The sequence below is a fragment of the Lepidochelys olivacea genome, assembly GCF_965140295.1.
Source record: "Lepidochelys olivacea isolate rLepOli2 genome assembly, chromosome: 1".
In the NCBI taxonomy this organism is placed as follows: Eukaryota; Metazoa; Chordata; order Testudines; family Cheloniidae; genus Lepidochelys; species Lepidochelys olivacea.
The window spans coordinates 11,372,397-11,394,050 of record NC_140411.1 but is presented as its reverse complement, the minus strand read 5'-3'; the positions used below and the strand labels follow the sequence as shown (position 1 = coordinate 11,394,050).

Sequence of the window (21,654 nt, the reverse complement as noted above, 5' to 3'; positions counted from 1 at the left end):
GCCTCTGCAGTGAAGACTGATGTAAAGAATTAACTTAGCTTCTCTGCAACAGCCTTGTCTTCCTTGAGTGCTCCTTTAGCACCTTTATTGTCCAGTGGCCTCACTGATTGTTTGGCTTCTGATGTACTTTAAATAATTGCTGTTAGTTTTTGTCTCTTTTGCTAGTTGCTCTTCGGATTCTTTTTTGGACTGCCTAATTATTCTTTTATGCTTGACGTGCCAGAGTTTATGCTCCTTTCTAGTTTCCTCAGTAGGATCCTGCACTTAGGACGGAAGAACCCAATGCACAGCTACAGACTAGGGACCGAATGGCTAGGCAGCAGTTCTGCAGAAAAGGACCTAGGGGTGACAGTGGACGAGAAGCTGGATATGAGTCAGCAGTGTGCCCTTGTTGCCAAGAAGGCCAATGGCATTTTGGGATGTATAAGTAGGGGCATAGCGAGCAGATCGAGGGACGTGATCGTTCCCCTCTATTCGACATTGGTGAGGCCTCATCTGGAGTACTGTGTCCAGTTTTGGGCCCCACACTTCAAGAAGGATGTGGATAAATTGGAGAGAGTCCAGCGAAGGGCAACAAAAATGATTAGGGGACTGGAACACATGAGTTATGAGGAGAGGCTGAGGGAGCTGGGATTGTTTAGCCTGCAGAAGAGAAGAATGAGGGGGGATTTGATAGCTGCTTTCAACTACCTGAAAGGGGGTTCCAAAGAGGATGGCTCTAGACTGTTCTCAATGGTAGCAGATGACAGAACGAGGAGTAATGGTCTCAAGTTGCAGTGGGGGAGGTTTAGATTGGATATTAGGAAAAACTTTTTCACTAAGAGGGTGGTGAAACACTGGAATGCGTTACCTAGGGAGGTGGTAGAATCTCCTTCCTTAGAGGTTTTTAAGGTCAGGCTTGACAAAGCCCTGGCTGGGATGATTTAACTGGGAATTGGTCCTGCTTTGAGCAGGGGGTTGGACTAGATGACCTTCTGGGGTCCCGTCCAACCCTGATATTCTATGATTCTATGATTTGACTTCCAATTTTTAAAGAAGTCTTTAACCGCCTCTTTTACTCTGTTTAGCCATGATTGCAATTTTTCATCTTCTTACTGGTTTCAGAGCAGCAGCCGCGTTAGTCTGTATCCGCAAAAAGAAAAGGAGTACTTGTGGCACCTTAGAGACTAACAAATTTATTTTACTGTTTGTTTGTTTGTTTGTTGTATACATTTAATTTGAGCTTCTATTATGGCGTTTTTAAAAAGTTTAGGAGTACTTGTGGCACCTTAGAGACTAACAAATTTATTTGAGCATAAGCTTTCGTGAGCTACAGCTCACTTCATCGGATGCATGCAGTAGAAAATACAGTGGGGAGATTTTATATACACAGAGAACATGAAACAATGGGTGTTACTATACACACTGTAATGAGAGTGATCAGGTAAGGTGAGCTATTACCAGCAGGAGAGAAAAAGAACATTTTGTAATGATAATCAAGGTGGGCCATTTCCAGCAGTTGACAAGAACATGTGAGGAACAGTAGGGGGAGAAATAAACATGGGGAAATAGTTTTACTTTGTGTAATGACACATCCACTCCCAGTCTTTATTCAAGCCTAAGTTAATTGTGTCCAGTTTGTAAATTAATTCCAATTCAGCAGTCTCTCATTGGAGTCTGTTTTTGAAGTTTTTTGTTGAAGAATTGCCACTTTTAGGTCTGTAATCGAGTGACCAAAGACATTGAAGTGTTCTCCAACTGGTTTTTGAATGTTATAATTCTTGACGTCTTATTTGTGTCCATTTATTCTTTTACATAGAGACTGTCCAGTTTGACCAATGTACATGGCAGAGGGGCATTGCTGGCATGTGATGGCATAGATCACATTGGTAGATGTGCAGGTGAACAAGCCTCTGATAGTGTGGCTGATGTGATTAGGCCCTATGATGGTGTCCCCTGAATAGATATGTGGACACAGTTGGCAACAGGCTTTGCTCAAATAAATTTGTTAGTCTCTACGGTGCCACAAGTCCTCCTTTTCTTTTTGCGGATACAGACTAACACGGCTGCTACTCTGAAACCTTTAAAAAGTTTGTGTGCAGCTTGCAGGCATTTCACTCTTGTGACTGTTCCTTTTAATTTCCGTTTAATTAGCTTCCTCATTTTTGTAAGGTCCCCCTTTTGAAATTAAATGCTACTGTGGTGGGTTTCTTTTGCATTTTTCCCGTACAGAGATGTTCAATTTAATTACACAATGGTCGTTACTACCAAGATGTTCTGCTATATTCACCTCTGGCACCAGATCATGTATACCACTTACGACTAAATCAAGAATTGCTTCTCCCCTTGTGAGTTCCATGATTAGCTGTTCCAAGAAGCAGTCATTAATGGTGTCTAGGAGTTTTATCTCTGCATCCCATTCTGAGGTGACGTGTTCACAGTCAGTATGGGGATAGTTTTCAAAATCCACTGTTATTATCAGGTTTTCTGTTTTCGTAGCCTCTGTAATCTCCCTGAACATTTCACAATCACCATCACCATCCTGGTCAGGTGATTGATAGTATATTCCTACTGTTATACTCTTATTACTCAAGCATGAAATTTCTATCCATAGAGATTCTATGATATTGTTTGATTCATTTAAGATTTTTACTATATTTGACTCTATGCTTTGTTTAACATATTGTGCCACTCCCCACCAGAGCAACTTACTCCGTCATTCCGATATCTTTGATATCCTCGTATTACCCCATCCCATTGATGATCATTATTCCACCAAGTTTCTGTGATACCTATTACATAAATATCATTTAATACCAAGCACTCAAGTTCACCCATCTTAGTATTTAGACTTCTGGCATTTGCATACAAGCACTTATACAATTTGTCAGTATTTAGTTGTCTGCCGTCATGTGATGTAGTTGAATGGAACTCTTTTTCACTTGACTTTCTCTTCAATTCCTACCTAACTTTATCAACTTTTATCCTCTCCTCTTTAATAAATCCTCCCCAGAGGGATGGCTCAATCTGAACTCTGTGCTCCTCCACAATTGTTGCCTTTCTGCCAGCCCTTATTTAAAAACTCCTCTACAATCTTTCTAAGTTTACATGCCAGCAATCTGATTCCATTTTGGTTTAGGTGGTTCCCATCCTTCCTCTATAGACTCCTCCTTTCCCAAAAGGTTCCCCAGTTCCTAATAAACCTAAATCCCTCCTCCCTACACTATTGTCTTATCGACACATTGAGACCCTGCAGTTGTGCCTGTCTAACTGGTCCGGTGTATGGAACTAGAAACATTTCAGAAAATGCCACCTTGCAGGTCCTGGACTTTAATCTCTTATCTAGCAGCCTAAATTTGGCTTCCAAGACCTCTCTCCTGCCTTTCCCCATATCATTGGTATCTACACGTACCACAACCACTGACTCTTTCGCAGTACTACACATAAGTCTACCTAGATGTCTTGAGAGGATGCATCCTTTGTGCCCAGCAGGCAATCCACCATGTAGTTCTCCCAGTCATCACATCATCTGGAAGGAGGGTTCCAACTATTGGGTCGTTTCCTTCTGCTCCAGCATAATGTTCTCCTTACCGAGGACCTTCATCCTCCTCAACAGCACAGAGGCTATCAGACTGGGAATGAGACTGCTCTGCCATGTTCTGGAAAGGCTCATCTATGTACCTATCTGTCTCCCTTAGCTCCTCTAGTTCAGCCACTTATCTCAAGAGCCAATACTTAGTCTCTGAGAGCCATGAGTTGCTTGCCTGAATGCACTCATGCCTCCTTGCCCACAAAGCAAGTCATTGTACACGGTGCATTTATTGTAATAAACTGGATAGTCCCCACTCTGCTGCTGGACTTCTGCTTGCATTATTTTTACTCTTGCTGAGGTTTTAGGGGGGTGGGGTGCGGTGGGGTGGTATTGGCCTAAATTTAGAGAATGTTCATTAGGTGTACCTGGCTCTCCTTCTCCCTCTCTAAACTCCCTCGCAAATCTTCCCTGGTCGCTTAGGAGCTGACTTTTGAAACCCCTGTTTTCTCTCAGTAAGCCCCACCCCCTTGTCACAGGATCCTAAAGTTAAATACTGTTGTTACCATGGGAAGTCGATTTATACAAGGGATCCCAATACTGCTAACAGTGATCCAGCTGAACCAATGTTACAGCTTTGAGAAGTATTTAGAAAACTTCCCTAGTACAGAGGGTTCTTAGATGGAAGAAAGATACCTTCTCTGAACACAGTCTGAGGAAACGTAGTGGATACAATTTTCATAAAATGCAATATCGTATAGGGATTGATTAGTATGAGTTTTATGATACTATTAAATTATGTTTTTTTATTTGAATGCTCTAGGAGGAGGTGTCTTATCTTATTAGAGTAGAAGGAAAACACCATATTGTTCACCTGTTACAGAAGAAGTAAGTAACTGCTCTCTTCCAAACCTTTCATCTGCTCTTTTTATAGAGAAATAGGTGTATGTGGGGCTTTATAATAAAGTATGAAGACAAAAGTTCCTTTCCCCAGAATCTGTCAGTCTAGATATGGAGAAATAACTGAAATGGTAAAGTAGGAGGAAAGGGATGCAAATAAAACTGCTTATATGGGAAGCAGTTAAAGGAGTAATAATTATAGCGGGTCAAGTGTTTCCATGTTTTAAAGTTAAAGCTAAATTTCCATTTTATAAGCTTGATTTTTTTACATACTTTCTAACTTTGCCAAGAGCAAACCAATGCACATGAAATTCTACACATGTGTAATCGTCTGCCAGAAAGGATATTTTGGGAAGTTTTGAAACACACTGGAGAATTAAAAAGACACAATTAAAATCAAAAAAGAATCCTAGTAAAATTGGAAACATGGATAAAATTAGAAAGGCTAAGATACAAAATGAGTTACACCTAGCAAGGGACATACAAGGGAATAAGAAGAAAGTTTATAAATACATTGGGAGCAGGAAAAAAATTACCTCGACAAATTAGAGAACTGATCTGAAATCAACAAGATGAAATTCAGTAAAGACAAGGACAAAGTACTATACTTGGGAATGGAAAATCAAATGCACACCTACAAAATGGGGAATAACTGGCTGGGCAGTAGTGGAAAGGATCTGGTGGTTTTAGTGGATCACAAATTGAATATGAGTCAACAATGTAATGCTGTTGCAAAAAAGGCTAATACATTCAAGATGTATGAACAGGAGTGTCATGTGTAAGGCACGGGAGGTAATTTTCTCTCTCTAGTTGGCACTGGTGAGGCCTCAGATGGAGTACTGTGTCCAGTTCTGGGTGCCACATTTTGGAAAGGTGGGGACAAATTGGAGAGAATCTGGAGAAGAGCAATAAAATTGATAAAAGGTGTAGAAAATATGACCTAAGAGAAAAAGTTAAAAACTCTAGGCATGTTTAGTCTTGAGAAAAGAAGACTGAGGGGAGACCTGGTAAGTCTTCAAATATGTTAAGGGTGTTATAAAGAGGACAGGGATCATTTGTTCTCCATGTCTGCTGAAGGTAGGACAAGAAGTAATGGGCTTAATTTTCAGCAAGGGAGATTTAGGTTAGCTATTAGGAAAAACATTCTAACTATAAGGATAGTCAAGCACTGGAATAGGCTTCCAAGGGAGGTTGTAGATTCCGTCATTGAAGGTTTTTGGCAGGGATGGTCTAGGTTTACTTGGTCCTGCCTCAGTGCAGGAGGCTGAATTAGATGGCCTTTTGAGGCCCCTTCCAGCCTTACATTTCTATTATTTCAATTAATATATTTCAGAGAGATGAGAGCTACAAACAAGATGCAAAAAGAAAAGGAGGACTTGTGGCACCTTAGAGACTAACCAATTTATTTGAGCATAAGCTTTCATGAGCTACAGCTCACTTCATCGGATGCATTCAGTGGAAAATACAGTGGGGAGATTTATATACGCAGAGAACATGAAACAATGGGTGTTACCATACACACTGTAAGGAGAGTGATCCGGTAAGGTGAGCTATTACTAGCAGGAGAGCGGGGGAGGGGGGGAACCTTTTGTAGTGATAATCAAGGTGGGCCATTTCCAGCAGTTGACAAGAACATCTGAGGAACGGGGGAGGGAAGGGGGGGAATAGTTTTACTTTGTGTAATGACCCATCCAATCCCAGTCTCTATTCAAGCCTAAGTTAATTGTATCCAGTTTGCAAATTAATTCCAATTCAGCAGTCTCTCCTTGGAGTCTGTTATTGAAGTTTTTTTGCTGAAGAATTGCCACTTTTAGGTCTGTAATCGAGTGACCAAAGAGATTGAAGTGTTCTCCGACTGTTTTTTTTAATGTTATAATTCTTGACGTCTGATTTGTGTCCATTTATTCTTTTATGTAGAGACTGTCCAGTTTGACCAATGTACATGGCAGAGGGGCATTGCTGGCATGTGGTGGCATAGATCACATTGGTAGATGTGCAGGTGAACCAGCCTCTGATAGTGTGGCTGATGTGATTAGGCCCTATGATGGTGTCCCCTGAATAGATATGTGGACGCAGTGGGCAATGGGCTTTGTTGCAAGGATAGGTTCCTGGGTTAGTGGTTCTGTTGTGTGGTGTGTGGTTGCTGGTGATTATTTGCTTCAGGTTGCAGGGCTGTCTGTAAGCAAGGACTGCCCTGTCTCCCAAGATCTGTGAAAGTGATGGGTCAAAAACAGACTCCAAGGAGAAGACTGCTGAATTGGAATTAATTTGCAAACTGGGTACAATTAACTTAGGCTTGAATAAAGACTTGGAGTGGATGGGTCATTACACAAAGTAAAACTATTTCCACATGTTTATTCCCCCCCACCCCCCATTGTTCCTCAGACGTTCTTGTCAACTGCTAGAAATGGCCCACCTTGATTATCATTACAAAAGGTCCCCCCCACCCCACCCCCCCCCGCTCTCCTGCTGGTAATAGCTCACCTTAAGTGATCACTCTGGTTACAGTGTGTATGGTAACACCCGTTCTTTCATGTTCTGTGTGTATATAAATCTCCCCACTGTATTTTCCGCTGAATGCATCCGATGAAGTGAGCTGTAGCTCACAAAAGCTTATGCTCAAATACATTTTTTAGCCTCTAAAGGTGCCACAAGTCCTCCTTGTCTTTTTGCGGATACAGACTAACACGGCTGCTACTCTAAAAGAACAAGACGCTCCTCTTTGAGGTGATGAATCCATGTCAGCACTTGTAGGATGTAAGCTTCCTAGTGCTGCTGAGCTTTTTGAACCTCCTAGAAAAGCAGCGCCCATGAGTCCACACAAACACTCCTTCCCAGAGCTATTGTTCAGAGCTAAGGTTATAAAATGTCACACCATCTCTTATTGCCTTGGTTTCTCTGTTTGGCATGTAGCTGTAGGTATGGGCAACTTCACTCTGTGCCTGGAGAGAAGCTCTTAATTTATTTAACCAAAAATCTCCTGTCAGCTACTTAATCATTCTAGGTTTGTCATGTTTGGAACCATTGTGCTTGTGAGAGAAGGGGCTTTTGAATGATACCCAACTTGACCTATTTCCAATGACATTGTGTTATCAAAATTTTCACCAACTGGGGGACCTGGGAGCCAGGGTGGTGAGAAGCAATCACCTCTGCCATACCACAGAAGGGTGTGGCTGAAATAATGATTCTGTAGTTTTTTATTAATCAAATGACACCTCTTTTACTTCTTTATCATTAATTTGCCCATGCAATTACATGTGCTCCCAGACTAATCTGTAAAATGGGAATAATGGGATCTCTGCAGTTCAGTTCACATTATTTTCTTCACTACCACAAGGGCTAGAAATATTTTTGTAATGAATGATGAGATTTTAGAGCACAGCTCTGTGGCAAGAAGTGAATTCTACAGCAAATTCACAGCTACAGGATGTATTGGGCCCTGACATAGACCTAGAGCCTCAAAGATATGACTAAATCCCATTTATTTCAGTGGGAGCTAGGTGCCTAAATACCTTTGAGGATCTAGTCCTTAGACCACATGTAACCAACAAATCATATACATCAAGACTGAAAGCAGCAGGTCCTATTCTTTTGAATTTCTAATTTTAGGTTTTTGTAATCTTTATTTTCAGAATGTTCATAGCTCCAAATTTCCCAGTTTTTACTTACAATCAGAAGGGAGACTTGATAACAGATTATCCATATATACGGGTAAGTGTGAGAAATGTACCTAAGAGGATACAATACTGAGTAAAATTAAGCTGCCATGCTCTAAAGATTGGATGTATGAAAGTGTCAATTTTGATAGCAAATTCGTGGTTTTTTTAATTGGGTTATAACTTGAGGGTGTATTCTGTGCATTGAGACAACCGTGTCCTGGGCTGAAGAGTGATATTTATATCCCTAAATATTGGTTAAAAACCCTGAGGTAAAATACTAAATCTTTGAATTCATTAGCAAAATTCTAAATGAAAGAGGGGATAACCTGTAGAAAATGAGCTGTCAAACTAGTGAAAGGTTTAAAATAATTTAAAAAAATAAAAGTTTAAAAACCCTTTTTTGTCCTTCCTACTCTCTGTCCTCATGCCCAGCTAGATGGACCATTGGTCTGACCCTTTGACCCTTATATATACAGAGACCATGAAACAATACCTCCTCCCACCCCACTCTCCTGCTGGTAATAGCTTATCTAAAGTGATCATCAGGTTGGGCCATTTCCAGCACAAATCCAGGTTTTCTCACCCTCTGCCCCCCCCACACACAGAAACTCACTCTCCTGCTGGTTTCACTAGTTTGCTAACCATTGGTCAGTACAGCCATTCTTATGTTCCTACATTCTTCTGTTCAAATGTTTAGAGAGTCCTTTTCCAAATATATAATAAATGTAGACACAAATGAATAGTTACTGCAAGGACAAGAGCTGTGCTGACTTGTAGCAGGAAGTGGAGTGGGAGAGTGTGTTAGAGGGCTTATTCCTTCACCCACTTACTTCCCTGGTCCTTCTCGCATGAACAGAGAGCAACAATACCCGAAGTCCAAAGGTGCAAACAATTCGATGTTTATTGGGGTGAACTTCCAGCAAGCATGATTCCAGTTTCCTTCCTTAGTATCCTCCTTCCCAGCTCTGACACCACAGAGCCTTACACCTGTGTCCCTGTTCCCATTCCTACCCTTAGCCAAACATGATTCCAACTTCCTTACTCCCATTCCCTGTTCCCATTTCCCCCTTTAGCAAAACATGATTCCAATTTTCTTAACCCCATTCCCTGCTCCCATTTCCCACACCCACATGCCCATGCCCACCCACACCCAGTCACTTCCTCATTGACTACAGATTATATAGTAAAACTTGAGTTCTGCTTAGCTATACCTTAACCAATCATTTTCCTGAAATTTAACGAACCAATCCTAACATATTGTAACATGATTATGTAACCAATTATATCCCACCACCTTAATTAGTTTACACCCAGCAAAATTAATTATACAGCAGACAGGAACAATCACAGAACCAGACAGAGATTATACAGACAAACAATAGCAAAGTGGGAACTACAATGACAAGACAACACAGAAGTGAGGATTTCACATCCCAGCTATTGATAAGTGAGTTCTTGCCAGACAGGATGCTATCAAACTAAGTTTCCTTTTACATTTTCTAGGCACTTCCCTTTCTCTGGAGGTGATAGGAATTATCAGGACAGGATTGTATTCCTAACAGCTGAATAGCACCTTATTTCAGTGTGACTAGTTTGGAATGTGAGAATGTGACTGTTTGCTTCCCAGCTTATGGCTGCCTCTGCTGCTTAGCCAAAGGCCTTAGCCTAAGAACAGGGCCTCAGACTGTCACAGTAAGAGAAGGCCCTTACACTGGCAGACAGTGGTTTTGATTCTTTCTTTTATACCTCTGGAACTAGCCAAGTGATAAGAATACACCTAAATTCTTAAAGTACAGGCCTTTGCAGACAGGCCTGAATATCTATATCCTAACAGAGTGTGATGGTGGGAAGGGACCAATCTTTTTCCCATTGAAGTCATTGGTCAAACTCCTGTTGACCTCATTGAGAGGAGGATTGATTGTGCCTGAAGGAAGAAAATCGAACAAGGACACTCTAAAAAACACTCACTTTCAATAGTTTGACAGCCCCCTTTTCTTTGGTTTGTTGGTATTTTGTCCTTTTTTTATGTAAGCTTTGGTGCTCTTTAACTTCAGCCGAAGGAAGTGAGAAGTAGAAGTGGCTAAAATTGTTGCTGGCAGTAAACTTAAATTCACCATTCAGGAGCCAGTCAGAAGAGATACTGCAGTAGCCAGTGAGGCTAGAGACATAAGGTTGACATCCACATATCTCACATGCGTTGTTGGTAGATGGGCACTACAGCACACAGTGCCTCAGAAATCCTTTATTTTCTTTCCAACATGTACATAGTTAAGCTGAATCTTCCTTCCTCTCTAGGGATGATTTACTGCTTTCTACATCCCAGTATAAAGACCATCAAACATGGAGGGGAGAGAGCAAAGGAGGCAATACACTTCAGTAGATAATTCACTGGAGTGGGACTGAGACCTGGGTTCAGTTCTCAAATTTATCTGACTTGTGTGGCATTGGGAAAGTCACTTTACATCTCTCTGCCTCTGATTCTCCACCCACCGATTTGTCCATCTTGTCTTTAGAATGTAAGCTCTTGAGGGCAGAAACTGTCTCTTACTATATTTTTGTATAGTGCTGTGGTGTTAATTTAGATGGAATAAATGTGCCCAGAGAATCAAAGGTGTTACTGTGACCCTATCACTGTTCAACATTATACAGTTAAACCTTGGGGTTTGGAATACAATACAGACACATTGGCCTGCTTAATCCCATGACAAACACACAATTAAAACATCATTTTAACCTTTATTAAAGATATAGATAAGGAAAGAACAGTTAAAGCATTTGAAATGTAAAGTATTAACAGTCAGAGTAATTAATCATTGGAACAACTTACCAGGGCTTGTGGTAGATTCTCCATCTCTGGCAATTTTTAAATCAAGATTGCATGTTTTTCTAAAAAAATCTGCTTAGGAATTATTTTGGGAAAGTTCTCTAGTCTGTTATACAGAAGTTCAGCCTAGATGATCACAGTTGTCCCTTCTGGCTTTGGAATCTGTGAATCTCTGGCTTCAGCTTGTTCAGTCATGATGTAATTAAATGTAGGGGAACGGAGGAGGGTAACACTTCAACTCTCTCCAGGAGGTGTGAAGAAGGGGATTGGGCTCAGAGAAAAGTGTGTAGATACCACCTCACCCTGGGACAGGTATGAGTCTTCTGACTGAAGTGCTACAGTGTTAAGACTCACCCTACAAAAACCCCAGGCTTTTGTGGCGACCCCAACCAATCAGACATATTGGGGTAATGAGCATATGGGAGCTCAGCAACTCTAACCGTAGTTACCTCTTCCATGGAATAATGAGGGAGGAGATTTGTGCAAGTTAGGTAAGAGCTGATCTGTGATTTCCTGAAATTTGTATTTTGATACAATCATTGGAATTGTTTAATAACTGAGTTAATATATTAAGTTTGAATTAATAAGTAGTAACAGCAGATGCTCTGTCTAAAGGTGGGGTGCCAGCACATCTTGGGAATACTGGTGAGGTACTCCTGATGTGTATGGTTTTGTTTTGTTTTATTATTTTTTATAAATGAGAAATGTAATGAATTGGGCCTATGTCTGTACAGCTTATGAATTCTGGTTGATATTGAAAAGTTGTATTATGAAAAACGGCTGTATCATGAGTGTGTTAATGTCTGTGGATTCACCATTGATGACAGGAAGGTATACACCATACAGATATGATGGGGCAGTGCTTAGGCCTCAGTGACCCTATTCAGGCGCAAACACCTGAACAATGGGTGAGCTGCATCCTTAGAAAAGCAGTTTAGCTGAGTCTGAAGGGAACAGGGAAAGAAGGAGAGAGGAAAGTTATCCAAAAGACAGAAGAAAGGAAGGGAGTGAAGGGTTTTAAATAGTGAGCCGCACAGAAACAGAGAGAGCCAGACAGGGAGGAGGCTTTGGGGGCAAGAGAACAAGGGGGGGCTCTGTCTTCTTTGTTAAGCCCAGATGGTCCAAGAACTCTGGACAACCCAAGCCCAAAGAATACCCTGGAGTGGTGAGGAAAATATGGCAGTTACATGTGCGCAGTATTTACTGTTTTATATGATCTATACCAGTGGTGGGCAACCTGTGGCCTATCAGAGTAATCCACTGGCAGGCTGCCAAACAGTTTGTTTACATTTGCACGGCTGCCCGCAGCTCCCAGTGGCTGCGGTTCGCTGTTCCCGGCCAATGGGAGCCACAGGAAGCAGTGGCCAGTATGTCCCTGTGGCCCGTGCTGCTTTCTGCAGCTCCCATTGGCCGGGAACCGCGAACCCTGGCCACTGGAGCTGCAGGTGGCCGTGCAAATGTAAACAAACTGTTTGGTGGCCTGCCAGTAGATTACCCTGACTTGCCGTGTGCAGCGTGCAGGCTGCAGGTTGCCCACCACTGATCTATACTCTAGTGTACTTTACATATTGGAGTAGTCCTAATAAGCCCCAATTATTATGTACTGTAATACAAATACATGAATAGGAAACTTCAGTCCTGCTTGTGAATATCCTTTCTAATATCCCCCATGTCTGACAATTTGATTCTCCCTTCAAGGATCATTCATTTAAGTAATTTGAAAGAGAAGAATGCTTTATTTTCTTAAGAGATTTGGGGATTCTTCTTATCAAGGCTTTGTTGCAAATGAACGGAGCCAGATAATACTTTAACTTTTATGCAGTTGTCTTCTCAAGTGGAAGAAATTATATTGTTCTGGAGTTGGTCTGCCTCCAGTATTAGGGAAAAGGGGAACAGGCCATTGTCCGGACATGGAGGGTCTGAGGAAGAAAATACACAAGTAAGGCTGCTTTTTAACTTCTGTTTCTTGCCAGCACTTGTATATATCATCCTTGTTACATATGGTGTCAGATTTCCATATGAATCAGTACTTTTTTCTCAACTATTTGAAATACTAGATAAAGCAAGATTATGTAGTTTGGGTGTTAAATTGAGGCTGCTTCATCCCTTTTCCTTTACCTTCCCTAGACTGCACTAAATGAGAAAAATTAATATCATTTCCATCATGTACTGCAAACAGCAGCCTTCAGCTAGTTGTTGATGCTAAGGCTGCAGAAGTGTGAATAGTAAGGTAGATAGGAATTTGTTGTGTGAAAGGTGCAATATAAGAGAACCTCCCTTTTGAAGCTCACTCTGTTTCAGCTGCATTGTCTCTGCATGGTTAACATGAGTAAAAAGTAGCAAAACGTGGTTTTGCTACCAAAGTCAGCAGAACTAACTCTGAGTGCACACACAAACAGATCTGCTGCGTGAAAAGGTGCCATTTATATATGGTCACTTTTCATCTTGGAACCACATTTTGAGAGCAGATGCAAAAGAGTTTTGTCATTGTGTTGTGTATCTTTAATTTTGTGTAACTAGTGTCTGTTGTTCTATTTGACTACAATTAATGGTAGAGAAGAAAAACATTTTTTTGGACCTTGCAGGATGATTGCTACTACTCTGGATATGTGGAGGATGTGCCAGAATCTGTTGCAGTTCTCAGCACCTGCTCTGGGCTCTGGTAATGTTGGCCCCTCATTTGGTTAGATTGTAAACAATGTGAATTACTTTCTTCTGAGATGGGAATGTAGATTTAACATAACAGAATCATTTTTTAGTGCCTTCTTTTCCGAATGCAGATTTCATGCAAACTAGTTCATAAGGGTCATTCCATAGAGCCAGGTTTCAGAGTAGCAGCCGTGTTAGTCTGTATTCGCAAAAAGAAAAGGAGGACTTGTGGCACCTTAGAGACTAACCGATTTATTAGAGCATAAGCTTTCGTGAGCTACAGCTCACTTCCTCAGATGCATATCGTGTGAGCTGTAGCTCACAAAAGCTTATGCTCTAATAAATCGGTTAGTCTCTAAGGTGCCACAAGTCCTCCTTTTCTTATTCCATAGAGCGAGATTCAAAAGTCTGTAATCTTATTTTCTTTTTTTATTTTATAGATTGTAAAACAGAATGTAGTGCAGTGATGACTGATCTGTGGCATGGTGATCACTTGGGACTCTTCAAGCTCTTAATTGTTGCCTCTCCAGAGTAGCTGTGTTACCAAGAACATTTGTATTTGATTGTTAATTGAAAATGATTTTCCCCTATAGCACTTTTCTTTCAGGAAGGAAGAGAGGAAATTTCAATATTTCAAAAACTGCATTATACATCAAAAATAATTGAGATGAAAAATTTCTGACCAACTCTAATATTTATGTACATCTTTTAAGAAACTTTTCAGTTTTGAGCCCCTTAATCACACTTCAATTTTGCAATTCTCAGGGGACATTTGAAGGTTTATGATTTAAACTATGAAATTGAACCTGTTAAATCTTCCTCTACGTTTCAACACATTATTTATCGAATGATGGCTGAAGAAGACTCACCTGGTCGGTGTGGAGTAATTGATGAAGATATCAAAGATGGAGCAGCTGAAAACAGAGAACATCAAATACCTGAGATTCAAACTGAGAAACAGCTTGTAATAGGTGTAAGTGTTCTATATAGATTCACGTAAAGTAAATTGATATTATGGAGAACTTACAAAGTATGCGTGTTAGACCCATCTTTCAAACTCATTGTTAGAAGTGAGCTCACCTCTGCTGGAAATTCACAAAATAAATCTCTTCTTCCATAGTTTGTCCATCTATAAGTCTGGAAACTAAAAGCATTCCTGTCTGATTGTGAGGAAAGCAATTTGTCAGAATCATGGAATCTATGCTAAACCTGTGTGCCTAAATGCCCCAGTTGATCTGTCTCTGCTGGAGTAGAAGTTCCAGCTCTATTTCTATTTGCTGATTTCTTTCTAGAAATGTTGTCATCTATGCTTTCTAGAAATGTTGTCTCCCTTTGGTCAGGATTAGAAAAAGCCCAAAATTCTGCTTCCATCTTGCAGAAAGAGCTCACTTTTCCCCCTCTGTTTGTGTTTCACATAGGGAAGGCCTGAAATTCTGGGGTAGAACGGAGAGTAGAGTTAGTGTTGCAGTTAATCTTTCCCACCTTTCTTTCTCCTTTTCCTCTTGGTGTGTTCTTGACCTATGGACTGAAGTGGGGGAGTGCATTGGGAGCAGGCAAGTGAAATTAGGACTCTGTTCTCCAGTCCCTGTTTCCCACAGCTGTGGAGATTGCCCCCCACTCATCTTGGGCTGGCGTTAGATCTCAGGACGAACCCTCACACTCAAAAAGTTAATGTTTCATATAGTTACCCTTTCTACCCTTTATCTCTTCTCTAGATTTGGGTGACTGGCATACTGTCCTCAACTTGCAGGATGTCTACTTCCATGGGGCAATCAGCCCTGGCCACAGAAGGCTCCTAAGGTACTTGATCGGAGGACATCATTAACAGTTACTCATACTACCCTTTGAACTATCATCTGCACCGAGGGTTTTCACCTAGTGCATGGCAGTTGTAGCAGCCTAACTCTGCTGTTGAGACGTTCATGGTTGCTCTGGGGTCACTCCAGTCATCAGGTGAAGAGCAATATCCCGTAGACTCTATCTGTTCACCTTTATACACCTGAAAATAAATAGAGAAAAATCATTCCTGTCACCACTCCAAAGAATAGAGTTCATTGGGGTGGTCCTGGACTTGACCTCAGCCAAGGCTTATTTGCTCTTACCTATGTTTTGAGCTATACAGGACCTTTGTGTGATGTTCAAAGGTCAGCCACAAACCACAGGCAGAATTGCCTAAGGCTCCTGGGCACATGGCTGCTACTTCCGCCCCGCATGCCAGACTCCATCTCTGAGGTATGTAGGCATGGCTCAAATCAGTCTACTCCCCTCAGATACACCATCTGGACTAGTTAGTATGCATCCAGCCAGGGTATTGTCATCTTTGAACTGGTAGATAAACCAAGACAACCTGTGCGAGAGAGTCCCATTCTCATTGGCTCTCCCCGCTGTGACTGTGATGAGTCATTTCTGAGTTACCTTTGGGCCTGTGCCTACTTAAGCCCAGTGAGTCATCCCTGAGCCAAAGAGTGTGATGCGTCATCAGAGGCAATTACCTGCCGGTCTTGTGATAGCTCCAACATGCCCACACCACTTCTGGTATTCAGACCTTGTACATCTATTCAACTGTGGCTTCATAAACATTATCACCACAGAAGGACATAATCTCTCAGAATCATGATTTAATCCTTCATCCAGAGTCAGTATCCCTCTGCCTGACGGCGTGGATGTTGCATGGTTGACTTCTGTGGACAAGAGCTGCTTCTTGGACATTCAAAATATTGTATTACAGAGCGTGAAAGCAACTAGAAGAACATACGTGGATAAATGGAAGCATTTTTCCTTGTTGGTGTTAGGATATAGATATTCAGGCCTGCCGGTCAGGCCTACACATTAAGAATGTAGGTATATGTTTATCTTTTAGCTAGTAATAGAGGTATACAAGAAAGAATCTGTGTAAGGGCCTTCTCTCACTGTGACAGTCTGAGGCCCTGTTCTTAGGCCAATGTCTTTGGCTAAGCAACAGAGGCAGCCATAAGCTGGGAATCGTACGGTCAGATCCTCACATTCCAAGCTAGTCAATATGGGGCTGTTAGGAAGGTGATCCAATCTATCACCTCCAGAGAAAGGGAAGAGCCTAGAAGATGTAAAAGGAAATTTAAGTTTTCTGTCTTGTAAGAACTCACTTATCAATAGACACAGCTGGGAAACCCTTATGTCTTTATAGATGTAGTTGTGAAATCCTCACTTCTGTATTGTTTTGTCATTATAGTTCCCACTTTGCTATTGTTTATTTGCATGGTCTCTGTCTGATTCTGTGATTGTTTCTGTCTGCTGTATAATTAATTTTGCTGGGTGTAAACTAATTAAGGTGGTGGGATATAATTGGTTAGCTAATCATGTTACAATATGTTAGGATTGGTTAGGTAAATTTCAGTAGAATGATTGGTTAAGGTATAGCTAAGAATATTACTATATAAATTAGGGGCAAACAGGAAGTAAGTTGGGATTTGAAAATAAGGAAAAAGGAACTTGGATTTAAGCTTACTGGAGGTTCACTCCAATAAACATTGAATTGTTTGCACCTTCGGACTTCGGGTATTGTTCTCTCTTCATGCAAGAAGGACCAGGGAAGTGGGAGAGCGAAGGAATAAGCTTTCTAACAGTTGGCATCCAGTCATAGTTGTGTTCTGATCTAAGCTTCTGTTCTCATGATTTTTGTGCTATTTATTATCTTTAAAGATATCAGGTTTGTTGTTAAGTTCCCAAAAGTTCAGTTTCCCATTTAGCAGCAATGTTGGCCTGTCATCCACCAGAACAAGGAACTTCTGTTTTTCCCCACCAGACAGTTAACAGACTTTTAAATTGTTTAACATGAGTTTTTCCACCCATAAATTGGATACTTCTCTCATGGCACCTAAACTTGATTCTCTCAAAATAGATTGTTCCACCCTATGAGCCTGTCATCTTGTTTGTTACATCAGTGATCAGTGACAACTGTATTCCTAGTAGCCTTTGCTTATTCTATGAGAAAAAGTAAAGATATACAATTCATGTCAAATTCTCCATATATTGTCTTTATTGTGGACAGAATGACAATGAGACCTTGTCCTAATTTTCATTCTGAAGGGGGTCTCAGACTTTGACATCAACCAATACCTCCACTTATCAGTGTTTTTTCCCTAAGAACTCATTCATCTGCAGGGGAAGCAAAGCTTCATATTTTTCATATTAAAGAACACGTTTGTACCACCTTATCAAAACAAAACCCACCTGCAAATCAATCACTCTTTGTGGCATTCGGTTGCATATCAAAAGAACAATCAGTTTCAGCTCAGAAGTGTTCAGGATGGATTGCTGATTGCATTCAAGTAGTCTATGATGTTAACAAATGGAGCCCTTCAACTTACATTGGAGGGAAATAGATCTGGGGCTCTTGTCTCCAGCAGAGGCAGATCAACTGTGCGTGCCTTTTCAATGACAGCCCTCCAGGTGTAGTGAGGTGGAAATATATAAAATTCCATGACTGCTAAACTGTCATGAGCAGTTCACAGCCTCTTAAAGCCCAGCTTCACTGAAACCAAGTGTTGCAGGAAAAAAAGAAGTGAGAAGCTTGTCCATACCCAGCAACAGCACTGGGACCAAAAGAACTACTTCTTATTTTGACCTAAATCCTTTGCTGCACAAAAAGATTGTGGGATTGGGTGGGTTACAGCAAGAAACTGCAGATGGTTTTGTTTCCCCACTGAAAAAAATGTGAACAACCACTGCTCTAGAGAAGCCCTATGGCAAAGAAAAATTATTTTTACAGTATTACATACTCAGTGTTGTCAGTTAGTTTTGTGCAGTTCTATTCAAATTCATATTGTAGGTGCCATGACAATGTTATTCTGCAGAATTGTATTGAATTATATTTCTGTGAGATGTTCCCATGGGGTGAATTGTGTAATACAGGAGAGTATGGTTCAGAGCTGTATTTCTATGACTCTTCATACAGGTAAAACACCTGAATTTACTTTACATAACCCTGCTTTACATATCTTCACTTCCAGAAAGATGGACTAAGCCCTTCGTACACATCTTCCAGATACTTAGAATGTTATTTTGTAGCAGACAAAGCCAAGGTAAGTCTCATCAAATTATAACGATAGTGCTTTGTTCTAATTGTAATTTGATACATTAAAACTATTTTAGTAGTAATCCTTCTGTACTTAAATCTCCCAGTAGAAATATATATGAAACATTGAAGTTTGATTTATAGATCAGGATGTGAACCATTCTCCTTAGTCATTGGTTAGAAATGTAAATATACTCTTCAGTTGATGAAAGTTCACTGACATAATTTGTGTGTCCATGAAATGTAATTGTCACTGGTTATAGTTGCAGCTGTTCAGCCTGTGTGAAAATGGTGCTGGTTAAGGCTGGATCGATCTGCTTTGAGATTAAGGAAGGGGTCTTAAATAGTGCCTCAAGAATATGCTCTGACATAAACTCAACAGACTCACCTATTTGGATATCAGTTCTGCACCAGTACATCTTGTACTCCTATAGTGGATGCTTCTTAATAGTAATTGTGATAATAGCAACTTCAGGTTAAAGGCAACATTTTGCCAGGAACCAGTCCTGTCCCATTAACATCAGTGTTAATGGGATTCAGATATTAGCCACAGGAGTGATGCTCATTAGCAACTTTTTTTTTTTTAGAGGAGACGTCCTACCTGTAATCAGATTCCTGGCTCTGAGCACGTGCAGCTGAGTTCTTCCGCTATATGCCATGACTTCCTAACACATGGACCTATCACCAATAAAGCTTGGGTCCTGGAGGCACTATGTAAGCTTGGCATTGTATGTGAATCCCAGCCAGTGGCAAGCCATGGATATAGTACCTGTGGAAGAGCTGTTTTTGCTTGCAGCTGCGTTGTCATTTCTGTGAGCCAGTGGTGGGCATTTCAGCAGCAGTTTCTGTCCTTCAGAAAGCAATGGTGATGGTCTTGTTGGGCAATTAATCCATGGCAGTGTTGAGACTCTTGATGCTACATGCTCTACATGTTCTGATCCTCGTTCCCTTGGCGATAGTACAGTTGTTCGTCTGACTTGTCCACGTTGTCGTGCAGCAGTTCATCTGAGCCTTTTCCTGTACTGGTTGAGAGTCCTCTCTGTAAGAGATCCAGGTGCTTGCCTTGGTTCAGCAGAAGTGGGAGGGTCTATCAAGAACATGGAAGAGTATATTTTCTGTCCATGGAGAGAAAGAAAGGAAAAAAAAATTCCGCTCCCCCTTTTAGTGTTGAACATCATGACAAGGCTAAAGTTTAATACTTTTATCATCTAAGTATACTTTTATTCTATCTTTATACACAGGACTGTTCAGATTCTCATGCTAGTCAGATATCCAGACCAAAGATACACTGTTGTGACAATTTGATTTATTTTTTTTAATTGGGACCTGCTTTTGGCATGTGGGGGTAATCAGATCATGGCCTCTTACCAGTATTAGGTTTTAACATTCTTTCAGGCCAGAGAAACCTGGGAAGATATTAATCTGTTGGAGGTCCTAGAGTGGAAGAGGGAGCAACTTTTCCAGGCCAGCAGAGGAATTCCATCTATACAGAGGAGATTTATTTTTATCATCTGCTAACTGAAGAGCATGTCAATTAGAGAAGAAGGCTATTAAAATACAAGGATGGCCATTGGAAGTTTGTCTTGCCCAGGAATCTCGCCAACCATCTAGAATTTCTCTTATGTGCAAACTTTTCAAGCATCAACTGCCGGCAATGGGAGAAAATCCAGGCAAACATTGGCATGGTGCTGAAGTAAGATGCACCAGGACTGACTCTCTTCTGCCTCCTCCATCTCCCCCCCAGCACACACACACACTCCAGATAGCATGCCACGAATGGACAGGGCCAGGAGCCCAGTATCACCATCCCCAAGGGACTTTTCCACTTACTAGAGCCACTGGGACTTCTCAACCAAAGCATACTACTGTACTGCTAATAGTGTTATAATTCTATAGAGACAAGGTGCGTGAAGTTTATTGGACCAGCTTCTGTTTGTTAAAGAGACAAGGTTTTGAGCTCACATAGACCAGAAATGTACCCAGACTTGTAAACAAGCTCTGTGTAAACTTGAAAGCATTCCAAGAGAAGTTGGTCCAATAAAATAATATCTCACCCACCTTCTGTAATATCCTGGGATGCACATAGCTGCAACAACACTGCCTACAACAGTGGTATAATTTTATAGCAATCTACTAATGTGACAGAGTTACAAAGAGAACAGTATATGCAGAAATATGCACCAATGATTACTAAATCTGTAGTCCTCATCCTTTTTTAATTGTAAAAAATGAATTGATAGTGGCTTATTTACATCTTTATCCCATTTGGAATCTGTCTTGGTTGGGGAGGTAAAAGGGGGGCTAGAGAAAAGGTGTGGCTTCCACGCTCAATTGAAGCTAAATTCATCCCCCATTAATGTAATCTCTGTGTAACAATAATTTTATTGGTTGGAATCTGGATATCCCTCCTTCCTCCCCTTCCACTTATCTGGCAATTTCCAACATTATAATAATAACAGAGTTGATCGGTGCCACTTGCAAGGCTCTAGCTGCGGTTCATAGAATCATAGAATATCAGGGTTGGAAGGGACCTCAGGAGGTCATCTAGTCCAACCCCCTGCTCAAAAGCAGGACCGATCCCCAATTAAATCATCCCAGCCAGGGCTTTGTCAAGCCTGACCTTAAAAACTTCTAAGGAAGGAGATTCCACCACCTCCCTAGGCAACGCATTCCAGTGTTTCACCACCCTCCTCGTGAAAAAGTTTTTCTTAATATCCAACCTAAACCTCCCCCCCACTGCAACTGTCCTCTTCCACCACTGAGAATAGTCTAGAACCATCCTCTCTGGAACCAACACTCTCTGGAACTCTCAGGTAGTTGAAAGCAGCTATCAAATCCCCCCTCATTCTTCTCTTCTGCAGACTAAACAATCCCAGTTCCCTCAGCCTCTCCTCATAAGTCATGTGTTCCAGACCCCTTGTCAAGGTTCCTCCCCCACTCTGAAACTCTAGGGTACAGATGTGGGGACCTGCATGAAAAACCTCCTAAGCTTATCTTTACCAGCTTAGGTCAAAACTTCCCCAAGGTACAAAATATTACACCCGTTATCCTTGGACTGGCC

General features: G+C 41.2%; 1 protein-coding gene across 1 annotated transcript in view; it reads left to right on the top strand.

Moving 5' to 3' along the window:
• The window catches only part of LOC311514748 (disintegrin and metalloproteinase domain-containing protein 20-like), a 135,819-nt gene that overhangs the window by 3,511 nt on the left and 110,654 nt on the right, over positions 1 to 21,654 (top strand). The window contains exons 3-7 of the mRNA XM_084617441.1: positions 4,332 to 4,396; positions 8,041 to 8,119; positions 13,477 to 13,553; positions 14,306 to 14,513; positions 18,529 to 18,600. Coding sequence (XP_084473567.1) covers positions 4,332 to 4,396; positions 8,041 to 8,119; positions 13,477 to 13,553; positions 14,306 to 14,513; positions 18,529 to 18,600 — 501 coding nt within the window. The remainder of the gene's footprint in view (positions 1 to 4,331; positions 4,397 to 8,040; positions 8,120 to 13,476; positions 13,554 to 14,305; positions 14,514 to 18,528; positions 18,601 to 21,654) is intronic.